The sequence below is a fragment of the Canis lupus genome, chromosome 27 (genome assembly GCF_003254725.2).
Source record: "Canis lupus dingo isolate Sandy chromosome 27, ASM325472v2, whole genome shotgun sequence".
NCBI lineage: Eukaryota > Metazoa > Chordata > Mammalia > Carnivora > Canidae > Canis > Canis lupus.
The window spans coordinates 15,598,209-15,626,101 of NC_064269.1; the positions used below are offsets into that span (position 1 = coordinate 15,598,209).

The 27,893-nt window shown below is 34.9% G+C and overlaps 1 protein-coding gene across 1 annotated transcript in view; it reads right to left on the reverse strand.

The window, feature by feature from the left end:
* The window catches only part of LOC112665634 (olfactory receptor 13-like), a 56,449-nt gene extending 29,780 nt beyond the window's left edge, over positions 1–26,669 (reverse strand). The window contains exon 1 of the mRNA XM_049102887.1: positions 26,138–26,669. Within this exon, the coding sequence (XP_048958844.1) occupies positions 26,138–26,669 (532 nt within the window). The remainder of the gene's footprint in view (positions 1–26,137) is intronic.
* Positions 26,670–27,893: the final 1,224 nt, after the last annotated feature.

Genomic DNA, 27,893 nt, shown 5'->3' on the forward strand with positions numbered 1-27,893 from the left:
ATCTGCAAAAAGTGACAGTTTTACTTCTTCCTATTCAATTTAGATGCCTCTCCCCACCCCTTTTACTGGACTACTTACTGTGGATAGGACTTCTAGTATTATATTGAATAAAAGTGGTGAGAGTTGCCATCCTTGTTATAAGTTATTAATGTACTGTGTCTTCAAATAGTTCTGTACTAAATATATTTTTTAGTACTTATTTAAAACTCTATTGTTTCATCTAGAAAATAGACATGGCATGCATGTCTTATTTACTTCTGCACCCAACTAGATATTTTCAATATCTTACACTGCAAAGCAAAGACAGAGTTCATGAATACCTACCGTAGAGAGCTCTTGGGGGAAAAAGTGAGATAAAAATGAAACCCTCTCACAAATTATACCCTAATACTACAGTATGATAGATACTATAATTCCCTTCCCTTGAAAGAGGTAATTCTATATTGTTTTGGATAGTTATCATAGACACCAATCATTGTTTTCAGACATATTACATTTGTACTAGACACAAAGCAGGGAAAGCAGAAAATGTACTGATCACATTTGAATGATCCAATTATATTCTACAGGAATTCTAAAAGCCATGCATAGAAAAGAAATGGTAAAATAGTTGTCGTTGAATTTCCCATATGAAAAATGTCAAACTTACTCTGATCTCTTTAATATAACATTTTAAAAAAATTTTTATTTATTTATTCATGAGAGACACAGAGAGAGAGAGAGAGAGGCAGAGACATAGGCAGAGGGAGAAACAGGCTCCATGCAGGGAGCCTGATGTGGGACTCCATCCTGGGAGTCCAGGGTCACGCCTGGAGGTAGATGCTCAACCGCTGAGCTACCCAGGTTTCCCTTTAATATAACATTTAAATGTAATGTCTAAATTAGAATGCTTAAAACATTATCAAATTATTTCCCTGAATGCTAATCTTAGAAACAGTGTTCTTAATTGTAGTGCATCTCTTAAACAACCTCTTATCATTCTTTTAAAATCAGAATAATAAACAATAATGTATTCATATTTTAATTAATAAGGCAACATTTATACCTTTTGGCTGCCTACCATAATAAACAATACTAAATTTTACAAGTTACAGTCAGGTTCCAAGATAAAATTTTGCCTTCCAAATTTCATCTACTTTCATAGATACAGACATAAAAAGAGATGTAGATAGATATAGGAAAGATAGAGATGATAAAGATAGAGATGGAGAGGGATCCCTGGGTGGCTGAGTGGTTTAGCGCCTGCCTTTGGACCAGGGTGCTATCCTGGAGTCCCGGGATCGAGTCCCACATCGGGCTCCCTGCATGGAGCCTGCTTCTCCCTCTGCCTGTGTTATGTCTCTGCCTCTCTCTCCCTTTCTCTGTGTATCTCATGAATAAATAAATAAAATCTTAAAAAAAGAAAGGATAGAGATGGAGAAATAGAGATGAGAGAGAATTAGAGAGACAGAGACAAAGGCTGGAAAAAATTTCCCCATATTTCTAATTTAGTGATCCAAGGGCAAATGTTACTACATTCCAATTTCCCATTTAATCTATGACTATTAGAGCCATATTATTAAAATAGTTAAGAAAAAGTTTAGAGGCAGTTGGGCCCAGGCAGGAAAATGGAAAATATTTACATAATTCCACAAAAGAACTTTAATATAAGAAATTGGTTACATAATCTTTGGAATGATGAAAGAGCAAAAGGGAGATGTTTGAATAACTCAGAGATAATAACAGTAAGAATCTGCTACCACTCCAAAACTGGTGGCATAGAATACATTGAGACTCTCAAAAATTAGGAGTTCAGAGGTGAGGCTCTGTGAAATAGATGATCAGGATTTTGAAGGAAAGAAGTGTCCTGGGTGCTACTAGTACCTTAAGAACTTGATAGTTAGTTCTCAGACCTCTGAAGGAGAGTAGCAGCACCACTGAACTTTTGCTGATATCATTATTAAGTGAACACAAAATTATCATTCTGGAAGTGCCTGAAAGAGGCTGAAAACAGGAGCCAACTGCCCTGCTGGGAGTGGATGCTGCTCCTCCAATGCCAAAGAAGGAAGATCAAAGCAGGAGGATATACCTTGTCCCTGACTACTATCCTATAGTATTATCATTCTTAGCCTTAGCTTCTCATGAGAATCGCTTAATCCTTAAAAACCTGACACCCAATCGTCACATGCAAATAATGAAAACTGAAATTGTGGACATGGGTGTTAGGCACTAATAGTCATCAACATTCTCCAGGTGATTCCAGTATGCAGCCAACCTTGAGTAGTTGAGAACCATTGCCCTGGTGCCTTCTCCTGGCAGAAGTGTTCTAGCAAATGAGTCCGGGTAATATAGTCTGCAGTTCCTGTTCCAGAACCACAGAAAAGAGTATATAAAGGTGGATTTAGAGCAGAGATAATAGTTAACCAATCGGCAACCAATGTTTCCTGGCAATTAAACACAAATAAATTTGTAGAAATAGTAATACAGGGAAATTTTCACTATATGTATCAGTGTGTCTAACATATTATGCAGGATCTGTCATAATGATTAAATTTAAAACTCATATAGTCCAGACTATATCATTTGGAAATACATTTGATTACATAATGACTCAAACCTACACAATATGATCAATAAATATATATTTTATTTTTATTTTTTTAAGATTTTATTTATTTATTAATGAGAGATACAGAGAGAGAGGCAGAGACATGGGCAGAGAGAGAGAAGTAGGCTCCATGCAGGGAGCCTGATGTGGGAGTCAATCCCGGGTCTCCAGGATCACGCCCTGGGCTGAAGGCAGGCGCCAAACCACAGAGCCACCCAGGCATCCCATATTTTAAAGATTTTATTTATTTATTCATGAATGACACAGAGAGAGAGGCAGAGACACAGGCAGAGGGAGAAGCTCCCTGGGGGGAGCCTGATGCGGGACTCAATCCCAAGACTCCAGGATCATGACCTGAGCCGAAGGCAGATGCTCAACCACTGAGCCACACAGGCACCCCTCAATAAATATTTTTAAATTACGGAAATATAGGACAAGGTCTCAAGATATGATAAATGTGACTGTAATATCTTGATTATCTTAGTTTCCATCACGTATTTCTATAATTGAATGATCTTCATACAAATCAACTTTTTCAAATCTAAAATATTGGCACTTTTCATAATAGAAAAGGACATAGATCAATGCCTCAAACAATAAGAGTACAGAAACAATCAAAATAATAATTATGTTAATATTGAACTTTAAAAAATTTCAGAAATGACACTATCACTTCCCAACAGATTTTGTGTATTAAACAAGTAAAAAGAAAAAAAAAAAAACACACACACACACACACACACCTCACCCCAAGTCCTGGGATATAAGTGACTACTATTGCCTTTAGTAAGACATGTTCTGAATTCCAGATTCTGAACTAAAGCAAAGCAAAAAAGATATAAAGACACCCATAAGTTTTGACAGTTCCTTAGTTGAATGTATTGGTAAATTAAGATAATGCATCATTCTGAATGGAGGTTGGCCAGCCAGGAGTCTACATAATCCAGTCAGCAAGGTAGTTAAAGTTGGCACTTGCAAATGTCTTAAATTACTATCAGACTATCTGATTTCATTGACTTGGTTGCTAAAGACTAGAAACTTATGCTATTAAACATAAAATCCTTTTTTAAAAAAGATTTTATTTATTCATTCATGAGAGAGAGAGAGAGAGAGAGAGAAGCAGAGAGAGAAGTAGGCTCCATGCAGGGAACCTGACATGGGACTTGATCCTGAGTTTCTAGGATCATGCCCTGGGCTGAAGGCAGTTCTAAACCACTGAGCCACCCGGGCTGCGCTAAACATTAAATTCCTTTTGGAGCTCCCCTTGCTTGGAGCCTATGTGAATCTCCTAAAGGAAAATCCACTGATAGTTTAGCTTCCCATGTAGTTATGCCGGTGTAAAGAATACACTGGGATGTATGATTCACTGGGAATCATTTGTGTCTTTGGAAATTAAAATAAATAAATTGGCATTCTACATTACACACTAAAATGTCTTATGATTTTGGTTAGAGTGAGTCATTGAGACACTTGAGATCAAGATTCTAGGCTTGAGAGACCATCAGATATTCCCTGTAGAGATTCTAGAACTTACTGACAGCTTTTGCATTCAAATACCTTTACTAATAAATGAATTGTTTTAAGTTTTGAGTAACACTTTTTAAAGCTATTTGCAGGTGTCCTAACATAATATGTCATTTTCTTATCTCCTTAGTATGTTGTAAATGACAAGAAGTCAGATACTCTCCTGTATAAATTTGTAACATATATGTAATTACAGAACAGGAAGGGACCTCAGAGATTTCCAAAGTCAAGTTCTCTCTTTTTAAAGATTTTACTATTTTATTTGAGAGGGAGAGAGAGATAGGGAGAGAAAGCAAGAGCAGGTGGTATGGAGAGAGGGAGAAGCAGGCTCTCCACTGAGCAGGGAGCCCAACTCGGGCCTCAATCCTAGGACACCAGGATCATGACCTGAGCTGAAGGCAGACACTTAACTGACTGAGCCACCCAGGCACCCCCAAATTCTCTTTTATGAATGAAGTGGTAGTCTCTCTGACGTCATATGTTGTGGTAACACTTGAATACAGGTCTTTAATTCTATTGGTCATTTATCAACATGAATAAATCTTTTACCAGATGATATATAAATTCTTGTTGAGAAAACGAGTGAATACATGAATAAAGATATTAATATAATAATGAACAAGATAGAACATTTTAAATTCACACAAATATAGAAATTCAATTCCCACAGAGACAAGATTTGTTTAACAAGCTCCTGAACATTATCATTCATGACCCTGTCAGCAGTTCCTGTTTAATCATCCATCAACTTACTTTAAAATACATAGCATAAATCATTCAATCTGAATACCAAAATGATCTTACCAGTTTCAGATAATGCAGTATTTCTTCAGCTTGATATAAAATATTAGACTTTGGAATTCTGTAATCTTTGGTCTGCCTCCTTGTTAGCCTGAGAAAGTCTACTGCATATGTTAAGGACAAAGGAAATAGTGCTGTTTCCACTCAAAATACATTATGCTCTTATTCTTTGATGCATTATTAATAATATTACTGTTGAAATTGTTAATTTTTAAAAAAATTATAGGCACATGGGTGTTTAAAAACTTTAGGTCCTCTTTTGAAGGAGAACCATTCTATCACTATTCAGCTAAAAAACACAATAGAAATTAACAATTCACAAAACTTTAGCCCAAGTTTTTACATTTCATTGCAAGATATGCTAATGAAAGAAATATTTTCTGTCACATTTCTAACCTTATTTATATACATTAGTTATAAAAAAGGATAATGTTGATTCTTCTAGTTTGTACTTATTAATATTATATGTAGTATTTTTTAGAAAATAGGTTATATTTTTATTCACAAAAACAGTAATTCTGGGCAGCCTGGGTGGCTCAGCGGTTTAGCGCTGCCTTCAGTCCAGGGCCTGATCCTGGAGACCCAGAATCGAGTCCTGCATCAGGCTCCTTGCATGGAGCCTGCTTCTCCCTCTGCCTGTGTCTCTGCCTCTCTCTCTGTGTCTCTAGTGAATAAATAAATAAAATCTTTAAAAAAATAACAGTAATTCTAATGGAATAAGTGATTTAAAATGGTGAGAGATAATCCACATTTGTTATTAGTGATGAGCTAGTTTGTATAGATCAATCCTATCATAGAAACAACAAAATACTTCATAAAACATTGTTAAAATTCCTTTAAAAATTAATGAACTGGGGCACCTAGGTGGTTCAGTGGTTGAACGTCTGCCTTTGGCTCAGCTCGTGATCCCAGAATCCTGGGATCAAGTCCCACATCAGAATCCCTGCAGGGAGCCTGCTTCTCCCTCTGCCTATGTCTGTGCATCTCTCTCTGTGTCTCTCATGAATACATAAATAAAATCTTTTTTTTTAAAAAAATTAATGAGTTAACAGCATAACAAACCACCAGACTAACATTTAAGGAAAATTAGGACCCTAGAGCAAAAATTGAAATTGCAGAGTACCAAAGCTGAGATTGATCAAAATCTTTTTTTTTTTTTTTTCTTTCAGTGCTGTAGATTGGAATAACTAACATGATGTGAGAATTCAGAGGAAATTGTGATTCATTGCTATGGGTAGAGGGCAGGAGCTACATCCTGACCAACAATTGTTATCTATTATCTTATTGATAATGACCATTCTAATAAGTGGAGATGATATCTCATTGTGATTTTGATTTGTATAATTAAGTGAAGTTGAGTGCCTTTTCATGTACCAATTGCCTATTTGTATATCTTCTTTGGAAAAATATCCATTCAAATCCTCTGCCCATATTTTATTCAGATTATTTTTTGCTCTTGTGTTGAATGAGTTCTTTATATATTTTTAGATACTAGGCACTTAACAAATATATGATTTGCAAATATTTTCTCCCACACATAGGTTAACTTTCCACTCTGTTGATGGTTCCCTTTGCTGTGCAGGAGCTTTTTAGTTTAATGTAGACTCACCATTTATTTTTGCTTTCGTTGCCTTTGCTTTTGGCATCAAATCCAAATAAGTCATTACCAAAATTGATGTCCAGGAGTTTAGTTTCTACATTTCCTTTTGGGGTTTTTATGGTTTTAGGTGTTACGTTAAAGTGTTTAATCCATTTTAGTTGATTTTTGTTTATGTTGTAAGATAAAGATCCAGTTTCATTCTTTTGTATGTAGCAGATCAGTTTTCCCAGCACCATTTATCGAAGAGGCTATCCTTTCCTCATTGTGTATTCTTGGCTCCTTTGTTGTAAATTAGTTGACATATATGCATGGGTTTATTTCTGGACTCTCTATTCTGTTCCATTAACTTATGTGTCTATTTTGATGCTAATACTATACAGCTTTGATTACTAAAGTTTTATAATATAGTTTGAAATCAGAAGTGTAATACTGCCAGCTTTGTTTTACTTTCTCAAGGTTACTTTGGCTATTTGGGATCTTTTCTGGTTCCACACAAATTTTAGGATTGTTTTTTTTTTTTTTCTGACTTCTATGAAAAATGCCACATTGAATCTGTAAGCTGCTTTCGTTAGTATGGGCATTTTAACAATATTAATTCTTCCAATCATAAACACAGAATATTTTTCCATGAGTCTTCTATTTCTTTCATCAATGCCATAGTTTTCAGTGTACAGATCTTTCACCTACTTGGTTGTTTTCATTCCTCAGTATTTTATTATTTTCAACACAATTGTAATGGAACTTTTTTAATTTCTCTTTTTCATATTCCATTGTTACTGTATAGAAATGCATTTGATTTTTGTACATTAATTTTGTATTATAAAACTTCAGTTAATTCAGTTTTTAGTTCTACCATTTTTTTTTCTTTTGTGGAGTCTTTAGGGTCATGTCATCTGCAAATAAAGGTAGTTTTCTATTCCTTTCTGACTTTGATGACTTTTACTTCTTTTTCCTGCCAATTATTCTGTCTAGGACTTCCAATATTATGTTGAATAAAAGTGATAAGAATGGACATCCTTGCCTTGTTCCTGATCTTAGAGGAAAAGTTTTCATCATTTCACTTTTGAGAATGATGTTACCTGTGGGTTTATCATAAATTGGTTTTATTATTTTGAGGTACTTTCTCTCTATATGCAGTTTTTTGAGAGTTTTTATTATGCGCAGATATTGAATTTTGTCAAATGCTTTTTCTGCACCTTAAAATGAACACGATTTTTATCCTTCATTTTGTTGATGTGGTATATCACATTGATTGATGTATAAGTGACAAATTACTCTTGCATACCTACAGAAATCTCACTTGATCATAGCATATGATCCTTTTAGTCTATTGCTGAATTTGACTTGCTAATATTTTGTTGAAGATTTTTGCATCTATGCTTATCAGGGATATGTTCTATAGTTTGTTTGTTTGTTTGTTTGTTTTCTTATAATGTCCCTGTCTAGTTTTGGTGCCACGATAACAGTGGTCTAGTAAAATGAACTTGGGAAAAAAACAAAAGACAAATCAAAAATATCTTGAGACAAAAGGGATTGAAAATACAATACACCAAAATTTATAAAATGCAACAAAAGTAGTTCTTGGAGGGAAGTTCATAGCAATAAACATTTACATTGAGAAAAAAAGAGCTGGGGTGCCTGGGTGGCTCAGTAGGTTGAGCATCTGCCTTTAGCTCAGGTCATGATCTCCAGGGCCTGGGATCAGGCCCCATGAAGGCTTCCTGCTCAGCAGGGATTCTGCTTCTTTCTCTCTCTCCCTCTGCTCCTCCCCACCACTTATCTTCTATCTCTCTCTCTCACATAAATAAATAACAATCTTAAAAAAGAGCTGAAATTTTTTTTAAAAGCTAATTTTATACCCCAAGGAGTTAGAAAAAGAAGAATGAATGAAGATCACATTTAGCAGAAAGAGAGAAAGAATAAAGATCAGAGTGGAAATAAATGAAATAGAGACTAAAAACACAACAGAAAAATCAGTAAAACTAAGCGTTTTTTTTGAAAAGATTAACAAAATTGACAAACCTTTAGTTACACTTGGCAAGAAAAAAAAAGAAGATTCAAATCAATAAATTAGAAATGAAAGAGGAGATATTACAACTGATAACACACAAATAAATCATAAGGGACTACTATGAAAAACTACAGTGCCGACAAGCCAGACAACCTATAAGAAATGAAAAATTCCTAAAACCATACAGCCTACCAAGATTGAATCATGAAAAAATAAAAAATCTGATCAGATCAATTACCAGTAGGGAGACTGAACTAGCAATCAAAAACCTCATAACAAAGAAAGTCCAGAATCAGATGGCTTTACTGGTGAATTCTATCACATTTAGGAAATAATACCGACCAATATGCAACTCTGACTAAGATCATTTGATGAGTAGGATCAAGAACAGAGTCTTCAACCTTAGGAAAATGTGGGCTTTAGTGTTGGCGACCTCGTGGAGCAAAGGGGACATAATTCAAAGCCCTTGCCTATGTCAGGAAAGGTGCTATTGTTTCATCATTGGTTAAGCTTTTACACTCCATATAATAAAAGCCAGAGTCCCTCTTTGAATACCCTAGCATACTACACAACTATATCAGTGTCACTGCTCCTGAGTGCAAAAGACAGAAAAAATCTGTATATTTGCTACTATTCTACTCTCTGTGGTCTTCTGCATGTGAACACTGTTCTAGGTTTGATATGTGTGCTGCATTGATATTTGTCTTGTTTGATAAACATCTCACTCTGCTCAAAATTATGTAATCCTCTCCCAAAATGCCCTGGGGGTGAAGAGAAGAATGTAGATTCTGATATCAACTCTTATTTAAAGCTATAAATCAAGGTAAAGGGATAGGTTGATTAAACACAATTGAAATATAATGAATAAATCCACAGGTGTATGTCAATTAATTTTAGACAAACAACAAAGCGATTTCAATAGATTATATATTCAAAGATTATATATTCATCTTTTTTAAGTGCTAAAACAATTGGATATACATATGAAATAAATATATAAATTAGGCCACAATTCATACCTCTCTCCCTTTACAAAAATTAACTCAAAATGGATCACGGACATATATGTATAAATCCAAAACTATAAATAATCTAGAAGAAGACATAACGGGAGATCTTCTAAACTTTAGATCAGGCAAATATTTCTTTGCTCTCTTGGCACCAAGAGCACAACCCATTCAAAAAAACGATAAATTGGATTTCTTCTATTAAAAATTCTGTATTCTTTGAAAGACACCATTAAGAAAATAAAATTATGATAAGCAAAATAAGTCAGAGAAATAAATACCATGTGATTTCACTCATATGTGTAATTTAAGAAACAAAACGAACATAGAAGAAGGGAAGGAAAAAATACAATAAGATAAAAACAGAGAAGGAGGCAAAACCATAAGATACTCTTAATTCTAGGAAACAAATTGAGGGTTGCTGGAGGGAAAGGTGGGTGGAGGATGGGATAGATGGGTGATGGGCATAAAGGAGGGCACTTGATGTAATGAGCACTGGGTGTTATATGCAAATCATGAATCCCTAAATTCTACCCTCAAACTAATAATACAGTATATGTTAACTAAGTTGAATTTAAATACATTTAGAAAAAAAGAAAATAGGGATCCCTGGGTGGCGCAGCGGTTTAGTGCCTGCCTTTGGCCCAGGGGCGATCCTGGGGACCCGGGATCGAATCCCACGTCGGGCTCCTGGTGCATGGAGACTGCTTCTCCCTCTGCCTGTGTCTCTGCCTCTCTCTCTCTCTCTCTGTGTGACTATCATAAATAAATAAAAATTTAAAAAAAAGAATAAGAGACAGCGCCTAGATGCAGCCTGATTATAACCTAGACATTTGGAAATTTATTTAAAAAAAAAAAAGGAAAAGAAAAAAAAGAAAATATAAAGTCACAGATTAAGAGGAAATACTTGCAAAACATATTTAACGAAGGATTTTATCCAAAAATTATAAGGAATTCAAGACTCAATAATAGGAAAATAATCAATCAATTAAAAAATAGGTTTGAATACATACATCACCAAAGATGGTATATGGATGGAAAACAAACACATATAATAATGCTAAACATTATCAGTGATCAAGAAAAGGCAAATTATAATCAATGAGATATCACTACACATCTATTAGAATGGTTGAAATGATAAAGATGCCAAACATCTGGAACATTCATCAATTGTGGGTGATATTGCAAAATGATACAGCCAAAATTATTTGGCAACTTCCTATAAAGTTAAGCATTATCATTATAATATGATCTTACAATACCATCCTTAGGTATTTATTCTAGTAAAATGAAATTTATGTACATGTAATAAACTACATGTGAATGTTTATAGCTGTTATATACATAGTTGCCAAAAATTATAAACAACCCAATATACTTCAACTAGGGAATAGTTAAACCATGGTACCTCATTCAATGGAACACTATTCAGCAGTAAAAAAGGAATGAACTATATACAACAGCATGGATGGATCACAAATTCATTAAGTTAGGTGAAAGAAGCCAAACTCAAAAGACTCCATTCTATCATTCCAGAAAAGACAAAAATATAGGAACAGAAAACAGATTGGTAGTTTCCAGGGGCTGGAGCTGAGATAACTGATTAAAAAGTGACAAAAGGGAGTTCTTTGGGGTGTTCTTAATGTTGATGGTGGTAACATGGCAGTATGTGTTTATGAAAAGTCATGGAACTCCATACAAAAAAGGATGAGTTTCACAGTGTAGTGATTATATCTCAAAATCAAGCCATAAGAGAGTCTGCCAACATAACAATTTAACACAAAGGACTGGCCAAAACAAATTCTTAAGAGTTTATTACAGACAGAAACAAAGGGCTAACAGAAGATGCTGAACTGCAAGGAAAAAAAATAATGATTTAGAAAGACATATATGTAAATAAAATTAAAAAGAACACTGACTGTATAACAATAATATTTTGTAGATTAAAAAAGTCTAATTAAGGGGTGCCTGGGTGGCTCAGTTGGTTAAGGGTCTGCCTTCAGCTCAGGTCATAATCTCAGGGTCTTGGGATGGAGTATTGCACTGGTTCCCTTGCTCCCCAGGGGAGCTGCTTCTCCCTCTCCCTCTGCCCCTACTCCTGCTCTCTCCCTATTTGTCTCAAATAAATAAATAAATAAATATTTAAAAAATCTAATCAAGATGCGTAACAATAATATAACATTTGAGAAGAATTCACGGAACAATTAACTTGATCCTCTCTGGAGGGTAAAGGATAAACTTTAGACTTTAATAAGTATATATGTTTTAACTTCTAGTATAGTTAAGAAAATAGTAAAAAGAAAATGTGTAACTTCAAGTCTGGTTAAAGAATGAAAATGACAGGGCAGCCTGGGTGGCTGAGTGGTTTAGTGCTGCCTTCAGCCCAGGGCGTGATCCTGGAGACCCAGGATCTCAAGTTCCATGTCAGGCTCCCTGCATGGAGCCTGCTTCTCCCTCTGCCTGTGTCTCTGCCTCTCTCTCTCTCTCTCTCTCTCTCTCTCTCTCTCTGTGTTTCTCATGAATGAATAAATACAATCTTTAAAAAAAATTAAAATGACAAGAAAACATTTACACAATCAGTTCTAAAGGGAAAAAAATAGAAAAGCAATCCATTGAAGCAGAAGTTTTACTTTTAGCAAAACATAGGTTAAGACAAACCATTATTCCCAGGGTAGAAAATAAAGTTAAGAAATGGCAGGGTTTTTTTAGAAAAAAACAAAACAAAAAACATTGCCTAAGCAAAGAAATCTAAAGAAACTGCATTACAAAGAGACACAAACTCTTCCTAAATGGCTAGATTTTAGGAGCTATACCCTTCACTAGGAACATTTGCCTAATAATATGGAAAGCAGAGAACTGATGTTACTGCAAGCTGAGCTATCTACTGAATTTAGGAATTACTAGCAGTTTTTAATGACAGTGTGAGTTGGTGGGACGAATTGGAATTTGTAGAAACCGAAAATACACAGCTCTTTCCAACATCCCACTGATTCTCCCCAATAGACTTTCACTAAGAGTGAAGGAAAAGTTGAATGGAACCAAAGAATTACATGGTAATAGCAAGTAAATATTCTTTTCATGATTTTATATGGGAGTATTGTGTTTTTGTAGGGGAATGTCCTTTTATAGAAAATACATACTAAAGTATTGGAGCACAATAGTGCATCAGGTGAGCAACATACTCTATAATAAGTCTTTTTTAAGTTTGTTATTCTATTCTTACCATTTTTTGTAAGCTTTAGATTGTATCAAAATAAAACTTAACATGTTTAATTCATTGGATGAGTTAAGAGCTGGATAAGGACCACTAAACTCTAAGATAGCTCAACAGAAAAGAATGAAAACCCAGGACATCAGAGATCAGTGGAATGAATCCAACATGTGATATAAATACAGTTAGAGATCCAGAAGAAAAAAATGAAGGAGAAGAAAACATGTATTTTCCAAAATTGATGAAAGATTTCAAGCTCCAAAGCTTCAAGAAATTCAACAAACCTGCTATAAGATTAAAAAAAAACCATACATTCATGGGTGCCTGGGTGGCTCAATCAATTAAGCCTTCAACTCTTGATTTTAGTTCAGGTCATGATCTGGAGGTCTTGAGATTAAGCCCCACAGCCAGATTGAGATTCTCTCTCTTCCCCTGCCCCCGTCCCCATTTGCACACACATTCTCTCTAATTAATTTTTTAAAACTCTTAAATAAAAAATAAAATAAATAAACACACATTAAAAACACACCTGTGATCACCATCATAAAATTGCTGAAGAGCCAAAGATAAAGTAATACAAGAAAAGGCATTACATTCAGAAAAGCAAAGATTAACAGTAAAAACGGTGGAAGGCAAAAGACGAGATAACATTATTATGAAGCATTGGGGGGGAGAGGGAAGGCCCATGCCAAAATTCAATATCCAATAAATGTATCATTTAGAAACAAAGTGAAAAAACGTTAACGATGGTGTTATGTCAAAGGGATTTAGGAACCAAATGAAGTAGTTCCCAGTGGCCAAAGCTAGAATAATTTTAGCAACAAAATTAAGTAATTTGGGTTCATAACAGTTTAAAGTAAGTTCCCATGAATCTATACTGATATAAATAAATGATTTAATAGGTAAATGGAAGAGAAAAGACAAATCTCCCATACAGAAGTTTTCTCCTTACAGAAGATTCCAAATAATTTGGAAAAGAGCAGATACTCTGCTTTTGGTGAGGTAAGACAAAACTCAAAACTCCCTACTCATTCATGTTCCTGTAGGGCCCTTGCCCTGATAGAAAACTTAGAAGAGGGAGGTTACAGAAGGAACTCTTGTAGTTAATTCTGGAGACGTAACTCACTCATCCTCTCTCCCACTGCCATTCTAAATTTTCCTCCCCTTAGCTATTACTTTGGCAGTATGGGTATGAAGGCTTATCTGGAGGTATGAAGCAAGTCTTAATTCTTGCAGGGTCTGAACCTTTGTAATCACATGCTTCCCTGGCCTAGGTTGTTACATGTGTTTGGTCACACTGACAATGAGGCAAGGTCATACCTGAAGGCACTCGAATAGATCATCCAAGCAAATGCACTTGTAGTCTTCCTTGCGCACATGTGTAAAAACAATCCTATCCTTCTTGATCAGAGTCATTTACCCAAATCATAATGGTGCCTCTTCTTGTCTGCTGTTCAGTATATACTAAAAATTCAAAGTTCCCTGGGAAGTCCTAGCTTGTGGCTAAATGGGTTACTTGATCTCTCTGGGCAGTGTCCTCCTTAGGCATCGGTACCTTCACAACCCTCAAGGCCAGAGTTGCAGGGATGAACAACAAAAGGGTTGTCGATCACTTTTATGTTTGAGAGTGTTGTTAAGTGGGGCCAATCTTCCACCCCTTGTTTTGTGGACCTATGCATTGGGACCATAGGATCATAACAGAAGCCTCCAATTTGATTCATGTACCAATTCTAAAGAATAACACCCCATTCTTTAGGTGTATTGACTTCAAGTGGTCTTTCAGGTGTGCCTTTAACAAGTTTTTCCTGTTAGAATTCTATTAAGGTCAGCTACTTCTGGATAGTATGTTATATGATATGACCAGTGGAGCCCATGGTCAGGGATCCACTCTTATACCTTCTTCCCTGGGAAGTGGGTCTCCTGATTGATTGGTATATTCTGTGGGGTTACATACTTGTAGATTAGGCATTCTATATGCTCCAGATAATGATGTTGACTAAGGCTTTCTGTGTAGGAAGAAGAAAACCCATACCTGGCATTATGCATCTATTCCTAAAAGGACAAACTGCCGAACTTTCTAGGACAGAAGGGTCCAATATAGCCAATTTGCTCCAAGTGGTTGGTTCAACTTCTCAAGGTGAATATAGTGCTATATCAGAGGTGGCTCACAGCTCGAATATTTATAGTTAGGTTGGTCTCGGCAAATGAGGATCCGCACTGTTGCATCCCTACATAATCTCTAACTCTTCCACTGTGTTAGCTCTATCTTATATAAAATAAATATCATAATTTTTGAATAGACAAATTATTTAAATGTACATTAAACTTTAATAACCTTACAGACAGAATGCCTTACAGAGAGAATTTGGTTATTCTTTAGAGTATAATTTTGTTATAAAAACAGGCAATATATATTTATATATATATGATTAAATATTCTATATTTACAGGTTCATTATAGCTACATTCTGGGGAAAAAAGCATGTTCTCATACTTACCTAAGATTTGCAAAAATGTTTTCAGTTATTCAGTTAGTCTGATGCAGGATATTAAAAGCAAAGATGAATGTGACATTTATTTATTTATTTATTTATTTATTTTATTTTTTTTTTTTTAAATTTTTATTTATTTATGATAGTCACAGAGAGAGAGAGAGAGAGAGGAGAGAGAGGCAGAGACACAGGCAGAGGGAGAAGCAGGCTCCATGCACCGGGAGCCTGATGTGGGATCCGATCCCGGGTTTCCAGGATCGCGCCCTGGGCCAAAGGCAGGCGCCAAACCGCTGCGCCACCCAGGGATCCCTGAATGTGATATTTATATGCAGTATTCAATACTGACAAGATGCAGACACATGCCTCATCTTGGCAACTACTACTACTTATCATGTGGTCATTCATTTTAGTACAAGTTGTTCTGTTTTAATAAGTGATCTTGAAATCTGCTAAGAAGGCAAAACAAAAATTGTCTGAAGATGTGGTCTTACATCCAAACATTTATTTTGTTTACAAAAAAATTATCCTATTTGTCCAAACAACACACACGGTTATGTAGGTCAAAGTGTGGTGATATGCTTTTGGGAATGGTACCATTCACAGTTTTTTCATTAAGAAATATTTTCAATAGGCTTTTTTTTAATTGTGATAAATATATGTACATATATATTTACCACTTTAATTGTTTTAAGTGGATAATGTTTTTCTTTAAAACTTTCTGTGTGATTTTTAAGATATACAAAGCAATATAAAGAATAATGGAACAAGTGTGTATGTGCATGAACTCATTAAATTATCTTAAATTATAAAACATCATAAATGAATTGAAGCCTTGTGTGCTCCACTCTGATCTCATTTATCTCCTTCTCTTTTTTTTTTTTTTAAGATTTTTATTTATTTATTCATGAAAGACACAGAGAGAGGGGCAGAGACACAGGCAGAGAGAGAAGCAGGTTCCACGCAGGGAGCCCAATGCAGGACTTGATCCTGGGTCTCCAGGATCACTGGACACTTCGATCCCTGTGCGGAAGGCAGCGCTAAACCGCTGAGCCACCCTGGCTGCCCTTATTTCCTTCTCAACACAGATGGAACTTCTTAATTTTTCTCATAACATTATATAACTTTATGATTTTACTACAATGCAAATATACTTAAGAATTTATCGAAATGTTTGACTAAATGTTATTACATAAATTGTATCATTGTATGTAATCCTCAACTTGCTTCATTTTCTTCCTCTGTATTAGTGATATGGTTCATTCCTCTGCAATGCAATTTAATATTCAGTTAACCATATTGCAATATATTATATATATTTGCAATATATAACTGGTAGACACTTATTTTATTCCATTTCTTGAAATTACAAATGCTGATGCTTTAAACATTCTTAAAAACATCTGTGTTGGGCGGGGGGTGGGAGTGAATGGGTGACGGGCACTGGGTGTTATTCTGTATGTTAGTAAATTGAACACCAATAAAAAATAAATAAAAAAAAACCAAAAAAACAAAAAACATCTGTGTTTGAACAGTGCAAGTGTCTTTCTATGCTATATATCAAAGACAGTGCTTCCTATGTCAAAGGGTATGTGCACCTTCAATCCTATTAGTCTTTGCCAAATTGAGAGTTCAAATTTATATCAGTAGTGTATAAAAATTCTTGTTTCTCCATGTTTTCAACAACACTTGGTATTGAGAGACTTTTTAACTGTAGCCAACCTAATGAATCTGAAATGTAAATTATTTGGTTTAAATTTTCATCTCTGGTTAGTATAATATAGGGCATTTTTCCACATTTTTTGGCAACTTATGCATTTTCTTTAGTGATATATCTGTTAAAAGTTTAGTTATTTCTTCATATTTTAATATTGTAATATTTTATATAATACATAAAACATTTTTCATATTTTATGTTAAAAACAATTTGCTTTCTAGTATAGATTTTTACTTACTGACAATGTTTTTTATGTTTTTTTAATATAATAAAGTTTATCAAATATTTATTTAAGGTTTTGTGCCTTTGTGTGATTGCCTTTCCCTATTCCAAAGCCATGAAGATAATTTCTTCTACTTTCTTATACAAGTTAAAAAGCTTTATCACACTTAAATTTTAATCCAGGAGACAGTAATTTTTTCCTTAAATATTATCCCATTCGTTCTTACAGAAATCTCAGTGAGACTTATATCATTATTTTCTACCTTTTTTTTTAACTTTCATTTTAAATTCCAGTTACTTAATACACAGTGCTATATTAGTTTCAGGTGCAAAATTTAGTCATTCAACACACATACATCACTGGTGCTCATCACAAGATTGCTCCTTAGTCCTCATCACCTATTTAACCCATCTTCCCACCCACCTCCATTCTGGTAACCATCAGTTTATTCTCTATAGTTAAGAGTATGTTTTTTGGTTTTCCTCCCTTTTTTCCCCATGTTCATCTGTTTTGTTTCTTAAATTCCACATATAGGGAAATCGTATGGTATTTGTCTTTCTCTGACTGACTTACTTCTCTTACCATAATACCCTCTAGCTCCATCCATGTCATTGCAAATGGCAAGATTTAATTCTTCTTATGGCTGAGTAGTATTCCATTGTGTGTGTGTGTGTGTGTGTGTGTGTGTGTGTGTACCACATCTTCTTTATCCATTCATCAGTCAATGGACAAATTCAAGAATACACTAAAAAAAATCATTCACGATCAAGTGGGATTTATTTCTGGGTTGCGAGGGTAGTTAAATATTTGCAAATCAATCCATGTGCTACACCACATTAATTAAAGAAAGGATAAGAACTATAGGATTATTTTAGTATATTTCTGAATATGTTATAATGTGCATTAGAAATTCTTCTTTGCAATGCAAGGCATTTGGAAATATATTACTTTTAACATGTGAACTTCTGATTAACTGAATTATAGTCAGAGCATATCTGTATGGCTACCAGTTATTGGAAAATTTTGAGGCTTCATTTATGTCATTTTAATTGTTCAATTTGGTAAATATTTAACTAATGCTTAAGAAGGATGTGAGTTGTTCATGGGGTGCCTGGATGGCTCAGTCAGTTAAGTGTCCAAACCTTGATTTTGGTTCAGGTTATGATCTCAGGGTCACAAGATTGAGTCCCACCTAGGGCTCCACATTCAGAGGGAAGTCTGCTTGAAATTCTTTCTCTCTCTCCCTAAACCCCTCCCCTGCTCCTCGCATGAGCACATGTGCACTCTCTCTCTCAAAAAAAAAATGTTTTAAGAATGATATGAATTGTTCAAATTTTAATTACATTGTACCCATCTTATTATCCAGCTTATCAAGCTTATTAATTTTATTCTATATCCTTATGTGTGCTCAATTCATCAATTATTGATATGTTGAATCTCATATGATAGTTAATTTGCCCACCAATGTTTATTTACAGTTATTTGAATTTGTTCTCATATAACCTGAAGTTATGCTATTACAAACTTAATTATCAGAAGTAAATTATGTTCATGGAGGCCTGAACCTGTTGAAATTATATTTTGTCTTTCCTTAATAGCCTTTGCTATAAAATATATTTTGTACTTACACAGTGATACAAATATTATTTTAGCAATTAAAAACTCATAATATTAAGTAGTATTAACTTATTCTTATCTATTCACCAGTTCAAGCCTTATATAAAGCCTAATTAGAAGAGACTAATTTAAAAGTAGAGAAGCGATTCTTTTAAATATTATATTTTCAAATGTCAAACTCTTTTGTATCTTCCTACTTAGTAGTGACCCAACCCAAAGAATGTATATCAGGATATGAGAGAAACAGATACAAACCCAGTAAGACACACATAAAAACACCACTATCTCAAAAAAAGTAAAGAAAGATCTATCCATATTTTGCTTAAATATAAAATGTCACATTTGTGTTCAAATATTCAAATGTGTATTTGGTTACTTTCAATAGCTCCCATGATCTGTTGATTTTTTTTGTCATGTGTCACACATTAAACTATGTATTGTACATGTATAATCCCAATTTGTACACTTCAGTAGATTATTTGGTTTTACCTTTGCCTCAATATCCTTATCTTTAAAAAAACACAGTAATACCAATTTATCTTTTGAGTTGCTTTCTGGTGTTATAAATTTGTTAGAAATATCCTCTTTTGTGAGTTTTCCTCAGGGGCAGCAGAGAAACCAATGTAATTGAAAAACAAACAAACAAACAAAAAACAAAATCTAAGTCTTGTAATACTTTACCAAAGGCGTGTGAGTCAATAAGGGAGAAAAGTAAGTCTTCAATAGGTAGCTTTTTTCTTAAAAAAATTAAAAAAAAAAATAACACACACACATATACAACCATACACATACACAAAGAACTAACAATTTCCTCTTTGAAAATGTTTCCAAGTAATGAATACATTGATAAAAGGGCAACTTAATACCAACAGTAACTGATGGGATTATTGCCAGAATTTTATTGATCTATTTGTCTAGAAGAATAAATCTTTTTTCACACTTCTCATCTGTTTATGTTTTATTACTGTACTTAGAAAAATTTTCTCCTCTGCCAAATGTTTTTGTATATCAATAATTAAATATTCTCTTTTAGTTTTCAGATTCAAAAATCCATGCAGCTCTTTAGAATACTTTATAATATTAGAAAAAGGTAAGAACATAGTCCCTATTAAATAAAAAAATAATTATTAAGCTATACTGTTTTTCAGTTCCTCTATTTTGTGATTGTGCAAAGTATAACCTTTGTCTGAGTTTCACTTTTAATTAAGCTTTGTCTATTTTCCAGATTCATCAATGAGAAAAGAAAGAGCAATCATACAACTGGTAAGAGACAGCATATACAGCACACCAGGCTTGAAATTAGTGGTGGTAAAGATAATTAACAGATAATGTCAATGCAATGAAGTGTTGTCACAAGATAATGGTCTCCTGCTGCTATATAAATGTTGAAGTAGAGCCCATTTTTCAAAAACAAATGTCAAAGTTGAGACAGGAATTTTTTATCTCATAAAATAATAACCTTTAAGCAATGTTGTATTGCAATAATTTATTTTGGATACATTATACCTTGCTCTAAAAAATGTTAGAAAAGTAATTATTTTATGATAGGGATGCTATAATTGTGTCCTGACAGTTATTTGTTATTTTATTCAATGTTACGATTATTCAGCTTGATCAAAATCTGGCTGCTTTATTTTTAACAATTTAGAAATGTAAATTTGAGTGTATTTTTCTGCACAGCTAGTTATCATTTTATTTCTTACATTTTACTTCTTACATTTTACTTCGTACACTGTATAAACTCTATTTGAAATAATGCTTAGTATCTGTAAGACTAAACAGAAAAATGTGCTAATTTATTACCAATAATCATGTCTTACTGATGTTTTTAAATCCATTGCTATATTTTTTATCTAATAACTTCAGTTGAATATTATAATTTAATATGCCTATTTTTTAACTTACATTTTTTTCTAAGGAATATATCTTTCCAATTCTCAGATGATTGGAAGTAATATCTCAAACCCAAATGACAACTAAGTAATCACATATGAAATATTACATGACTCATGAATTAATATTGGAGGCTATTGCCAAGATCCAGACCAGACCTTTGTGTAACTTACTTGATTGAAACTTACTTTGTTGGGGATCCCTGCCTGGCTCAGTGGTTTGGCGTCTGCCTTCGGCCCAGGACATGATCCTGGAGTCTCGGGATCGAGTCCCACATCAGGTTTCTGGATGGAGCCTGCTTCTCCCTCTGCCTGTGTCTCTGTCTCTCTCTCTCCTCTCTCCTCTCTCTCTCTCTCTCTCTCTCTCTGTGTGTGTGTGTGTGTCTATTGAATAAATAAAATCCTTAAAAAAAATAAACTAACATTGTTAAAATAATTTTGTGCCAGTTAACAATTTATTGTTTGTCAGCTGAAAAACCTCTTTTCCTTCCTGCTACACAATAGTGGAAATAATCATGTAACTTTGTAAACATTTCCCTTTGCCAGTTGGCACATGTTAAGCTTTGTTAGAGCAGAGTGCTACAGGGACCCAGCAGGAGGAAGGGTCTTTTCTTAGTTTCAGGATGCTCCTCATGGTAAACTGCCATGCACAACAGCCAACAGCACTTCTTGGGCAGCTTCCCCAGCAGGCAATTTCCCAATTCACATCCTTGCAGGAGAAATACCAGTAAGTTCCACAGCCCAGGACCTCAGCAAACATTTTCACTATTAGGAATATCCTGTTGTATGAGGTACTGCTGCACTTTGTCTAACCAGGTTTAGGTCTCAGCCTTGGGAAGAAGGTTCTTCCATATTTGTTCCTTCCTTCAGGGCTCTGTCTCAGCCAAAAAAGGTAGGGGCTTCTTCTTGTATTTGCTCTTTTGCATTCTTTATTTTAGTAGGTAATCCATCATAATTCTTTGTAGTAAACCTTCCCTGCTAAAACTACTATATAGTTTCTCTTTTTAAAAAATTTTATTTATTTATTCATGAGAGACAGTGAGAGAGGCAGAGACACAGGCAGAGGGAGAAGCAGGCTCCATGCAGGGAGCCCGATGTGGGACTTGATCCCGGGTCTCCAGGACCACGTCCTGGGCTGAAGGCAGCGCTAAACCACTGAGCCACCCGGGCTACCCAGTTTTATCACTTGATTGGACCCTGACTAGTACAATTTTAAGTTTCATCCCATCACTTAAAAACAAACAAAAAGGTACCGGAATGTAGTGGATTCTTTATTTTCTTACTGAGGTTTAATTTCCTTAATATGAAATTAACCATTTAGAAGTATATAATTCAGTGCATTTAATATATTCACAATGTTGCTCAACCACCACATCTGTTTAGTTCCAAGGTATCTTTATCACCCCAAATATACTCTCCTTAAATGATCATGTCCCATTCCCCTTTGCCTCATTCCTAGAAATCACCAATCTGCTTTCTCTAAGTTTACCTATGTTGATTATTTCCTATAAATGGAGTATATGTGACCTTTTGTGCCTGACTTCATTCACATAATGTTTTCAAGCTTCATCTACATGGAGGCATATATCATCTGTATTTCACTTCTTTTTAAGGTAACATTTCATTCTATGTATAAACCATGTTTGCTTATCCATACATCTATTGAGAGACATTTGAATTATTTGTGTCTTTTAGCTATCGTAAATAGTGCTGCTATAAACGTTCATATACAAGATCTGGTATATATGTCTATTTTTAAGTCTTTTGGGCAGTCACCTATAAGTGCAAATATTAGATAATAATTGTTTGATGAACAATTATTAGATAATAATATAGATAACAATATTAGATAATAAATTTTTTGATGAACTGCCAAACTGTTTTCCATTCTGTATACCCTCCGACATTGTACAATGGTTCCAGTTTCTCCACATTCTTGCCATTTGTTTTTCATTTTTTAAAGTTATAGCCATCTTAGTAGGTGTGAAGCAGTATTTCATTTTGGCTCTAATTTGGATTTTCCTAATAATGCTGAGGATCTTTTTTGTTTGTTGGCCATTATATATATGTCTGCTCTGGAGAAATGTCTATTCAAGTCCTTTTCTTATTTTAAGTTAGGTTGTATGCTATTTTGTTGAGTTGGAAGAATTCTTTATATATTCTGGATAACAGACTTTTATCAAATATATGATTCTTTTTGTTTTGTTTTTTTTTAATATATGATTTACAAATAGTTTCTCCCATTGTTGAGGTGGTCTTCTTACTTGCTTTATAATATCCTTTGGTGCACAAAAGTTTTATGTAGTCCAAAATATCTACTTTTCTTGTGTTGCTTGTGCTTCCATGTTATATTAAAGAATACATTGCCAAATCCAACATCATGAAGATTTAATACTATGTTTTTTTTTAAGATTTTATATATTTATTCGTGAGAGACACAGAGAGACACAGGGAGGGAGAAGCAGGCTCTCTGTGGGAGCCTGATGCAGGACTCAATCCCAGGACCCCGAGGTCAGGACCTGAGCCGAAGGCAGATACTCAACCACTGACCCACATAGGTGCCCCTCTCCCTGTTTTTCTTGTAAAATTTTTATAGCTTTAGCCCTTATATTTACACAACTGATCCAGTTAATAGTTTTGAGTTAACTTTTTTGCACCACGTGAAGAATTAACTTCATTCTTTTGCATGTGGATATCCAGTTGTGCCATCACCATTTGTTGAAAAACTACTATTTCCTCATTGAATGGACTTGTCATGTCACTCCTATCAAAAATCAATTGTACACAGGGGTGCCTGACTTGTTCTGTCCTTAGAGCTTGCAACACTTGATCTCAGAGTCATGAGTTCAAACCCCACATTGGCATAGAAGTTTACTTTGAAAAAGCCATTGCAAGTGTATGGGTTTAATTCAGGACTTTCAATTGTATTTCTTTTTTTTTTTTTTTTTTTGTCTATTCTTATACTAGTACCACGGTGTTTTGATTAAGTGTAGCTTTTTTAAAAGATGTTTTTTATTTATTCATTCATTCATGAGAGACACAGAGAGAGAGAGAAAGGCAGAGACACAGGCAGAGGAAGAAGTAGGCTCCATACTGGGAGCCCAAGACAGGACTCATTCCCGGGACTCCAGGATCATGTCCTGGGCCGAAGGCAGGTACTAAACCGCTGAGCCACCTAGGGATCCCAAGTACAGCTTTTATATCATGTATCTTGGACAATGTTCTATGTGTACTTAGAAAAAATGTGTATTCTCATGTGTTGGATACAATGTTCTATATGTGCCTGTTATGTCCAGTTGTTCTATAGTGCTGTTCAAGTCTACTTCCTTATTCTTCCATCTATATATTCTAAAAAGTGAGGTACTGAAATCTCCAACAATTATTATACAACTGTCTATTTCTCCTTTTAATTCTTGTCAGTGTTTGCTTCATATATTTTAAGGCTCTGTTGTTTGGTATATGTTTATAATTTTTATATCTTCTTTATTAATTTTAACTTAAACCCTCCTTTTCTCGTATTACAATAGCTACCTCAGCTCTCTTGTTCCTATTTACATCTTTTTTTTTTTTTTTCCATCCCTTCACTTTAAACTTATTTGTTTCTCTGGATCTAAAGTGGGTCATGTTTTGGGTCTTTAAATCTATTCTGCCAATCTCTGTCTTGAATTGATGAGTTTAATCCATTTACATTTAGGGTGATTAGTGATAATCAAGGACTGCTCTATTTTGAAATTTGTTTTCTGTGTCTTAATTCTTATTGTTCTTTGATTTCTCTAATACTGCTTTATTTTCTGTTTATTTCCAGTGTATCATTTTGACTTCCTCTTCATTTTTTTACTGTACACTTTCAGTAATTTTCTTAGTAATTTCCTTGGATATTACAATTAACAACATAAATTTAGGAGAGTCTACTCTGACCTGATACTAACTTAGCTTCAATAGCATTCACAAACTGTTTCTATATAGTTCCATGCCCCCTTTATGTGATTATTGACAAAAATTACATCTTTGTACATTATGTGTCTTCACTAAAGATTTATGATTGTTTTATGCATTTATCCTTCAAATCAAAAAGAAAGGAAAGAGGTGTTACATATGGGATATAGCTTTAAGAAAGCCATGTTACTGCACAAGTGGGTTAGAAGAGCATAGGGTAGAATGCTGCCTCTAAGATGGAAAGCCACCTCCACGGCAAAAAGTGCCCAAGCTTAATAAGGATCATAATAGCCTCTAAGATGGAAAGCCACCCCCAGCGCAAAAGCACCCAAGTTTAGTAAGGAATACAACAAAAACATTACAACCTAATTTTTAACTAGAATGCATGCTTTTCTAGCTCTGATGTCACAGACTGTCAGTTGCCTATTGTTGACTGAAACATGACATGTGTTAATGATTACCTTGTGATCATTGCCTCAAGCACATAGCTATAATGGCTGTCACAAAACCTGAGTGAATAAAAGTAATGGCATAGCCCTGCTTGGGGCTCTTGTCTATCCCTAACATTAGCCTCTCTCATCATTTCTGTGTTGGCCCCCTTGCAGGACAAAGGAGAACATTTCAGGTTTGAATAGCGTGCAATAGTTATAAATCAAGAATATAATACCTGTTTTATATTTACCTATGTAGTTACCTTTACTAGAGTACTTTATTTCTGCGTATGCCGTTGAGTTAGTTTTTACTATCTTTTCATTTCACCATAAAGGGCTCCCTTTAACATTTCTTTAAAAAAAAAAAAAAAGATTTTATTCATGAGAGACAGAGAGTGAGAAAGAGAGAGAGAGGCAGAAGCAGAGGTAGAGGGAGAAGCAGGCTCCCCACAGCACGCTCCCCACAGCAAGGAGCTCAATGGGGGGCTCAATCCCAGGACCTCAGAATTATAACTTGAGGTGAAAGCAGACACAACCACTGAGCCACCAGGTGCTCCTTTAACATTTTTTATAGACAAGTCTACAGCTTTTGTTTCTCTATTAATATCTTAATTTCTTTTTCAGTTTCTAAAGATAGTTGGCCCAGATATAAACTTCTTCATTGACAGTTTTTTTTTTTTTTTTTTTTTCTTCCTAGCAACTTAAATGTCATCCACTGTCTGCTGGCCTGTATGATGGTAATTCAGTTTTAATCTTACTCAGGATCACCTGCAAGTGATGAGTCATTTCTCTCTTGCTCCTTTCAAGATTCCTTGTCTTTGTTTTTGTTTGTTTATCTTTGGTTTCTGACAGTTTTATTTGTCTCAGTGTTAATCTCTGAGTTCAGGCTACTGGAAGTTTGATGAACTGCTTGGATTTGTATATTCACTTGTTTTATCAAATTTGTGAGTTAGTTTTTTTTTTAACCATTATTTCTTCATATATTCTTTTTCTCATTAACTCTCTCTTCTTCTGGGGCTCCCATAATGCTATGCTAGTACACTTGACAGTGCCCAAAAGATTTCTCTTGTATTTTTTTTTTTTTTCACAGAAAAAGTGATTGATTTTCTGGAATCTACAGAAGGGTAAGGGGAGAAGTAACATGAGATGTACCAAAAACAGAAGGACTCCAATGGTCCAAGAAGTCAGCACCAGGGTGATGCAGACTCTCCAGCTCATGATCACAGAATAGCGGAGGGGGTGGCAGATGGCCACATACCGGTCATAGGACATCACCACCAGGAGAAGACATTCTGTGACAGCAAAGGTCAGAAAGAGAAAGGTCTGTGTCAGACAGCCAGCAAAGGAGATGGGCTTGTCTGGCCTCAGGAGGTTCACCAGCATCTGGGGCACCGTGTTGCAGGCATAGGCTATATCGACGATGGCCAGGTGGGAGAGGAAGAAGTACATGGGGGTGTGCAGTCTGGGGTCCAGTGAGATGAGCCCCAGGATGAGCCCATTCCCCAGCAGGGTGAAGGTGTAGAACAGGGTGAAGAGCCCAAAGAGAACCATCTGAATCCTTGGGCCAAGAGGAAATCCCAGTAGGGTGAACTCTGTGATAGATGTCATATTGTCTTCCATATTCCAAAGTTCCTTGATCTGTGATGGCGGCTCCTTTTCTCAAGAGCTTCCCCACTCCCCAGTCTTGTCTTTTCCTCTGCACTCAGCATCCTCAAGCAGCTTCCCTGCTCCCAAACCAACCCTGGGGTAGGCATTTCCTACCTGTTCATTTTACTTCATTTGTTTCCTTTTCCATTCCTCAGAATGGATAATTTCAATGGCCTTATTTTTGAGTTTATTGATTCTTTCTTCGCTGTAGTACATCTTTTATTTCAGATATTGTATTTTTTTCAGCTCTAAAATTTTTGATTTGTTTTTTATAATTTGCATGTCCTTACTGATATTCTCTATTTCATGAGACATCAGACTTCTGGTTTCATTCAATTCTTTCAATGGCTTCTTTTAGCTCTTTGAGAAAATTAAGACAGTTGGTTTAAAGTATTGTCGATTAAATTCAATGTCTTGGCTTTTTCAGTTATGGTCTTTGTCCATTTTTTCTTTTAGGAATGGGCCATACTTTCTGTTTCTTTGTATGCTTTGTGTTTTTTATTGCTAAAAAGTGGATGTTTTGCATATTACAATGTGTGAACTCCAGAAATCAGATTCTTTTCCCCCTCTCCCTCCTCAAGTTTTGCTGTTGTTGCTTGTTGAGGGCTGTACTTATCCATTCATTTAATGACTTCTCCAAGCCATTTTAGCAAAAATTGTTTTCCTTTTTGTATGTAGTCACTCATTCTTTGTTCCACTGTCTCAAGATTTAGCCAGTGACTGACAGACATTTCTTTAAATGCTGAAACTTAGCAGGCTTTTCCTTCATTAAGTACATCCCTGGTTGCTATAAATTTTCATAAAACTCTGGAGTTCTAAAAAATTAATTGTTTTTGCCAGCTTAATGATAGTTTCAGTGGAGTGAGCCTCCTACTCTAGTTTCCATATCATAACTCTTAAGGTGTATTTTTTAAATGGTTTATACCATAAAATGACAAATTATTGACAGAATTTGTGAATTGCAAAAGGAAAGAACTATCTTATTTAATACATAACTTACTTATGAACATATTCTCTATAAGACCTAGATGATTGACAAACTCTGCTAAATCTTTGAATCCTATAAATCAAGTTATTTCTCCATGCTTACCCTATTAACAATTATGTTACCCCATATGTCTTCTGAAGATCTTTTCAGTAGAATTTAAAAGTAGTAAAATTTCCTAAGCAAGTGTCTTTTAAAGGGATCTTATTCCA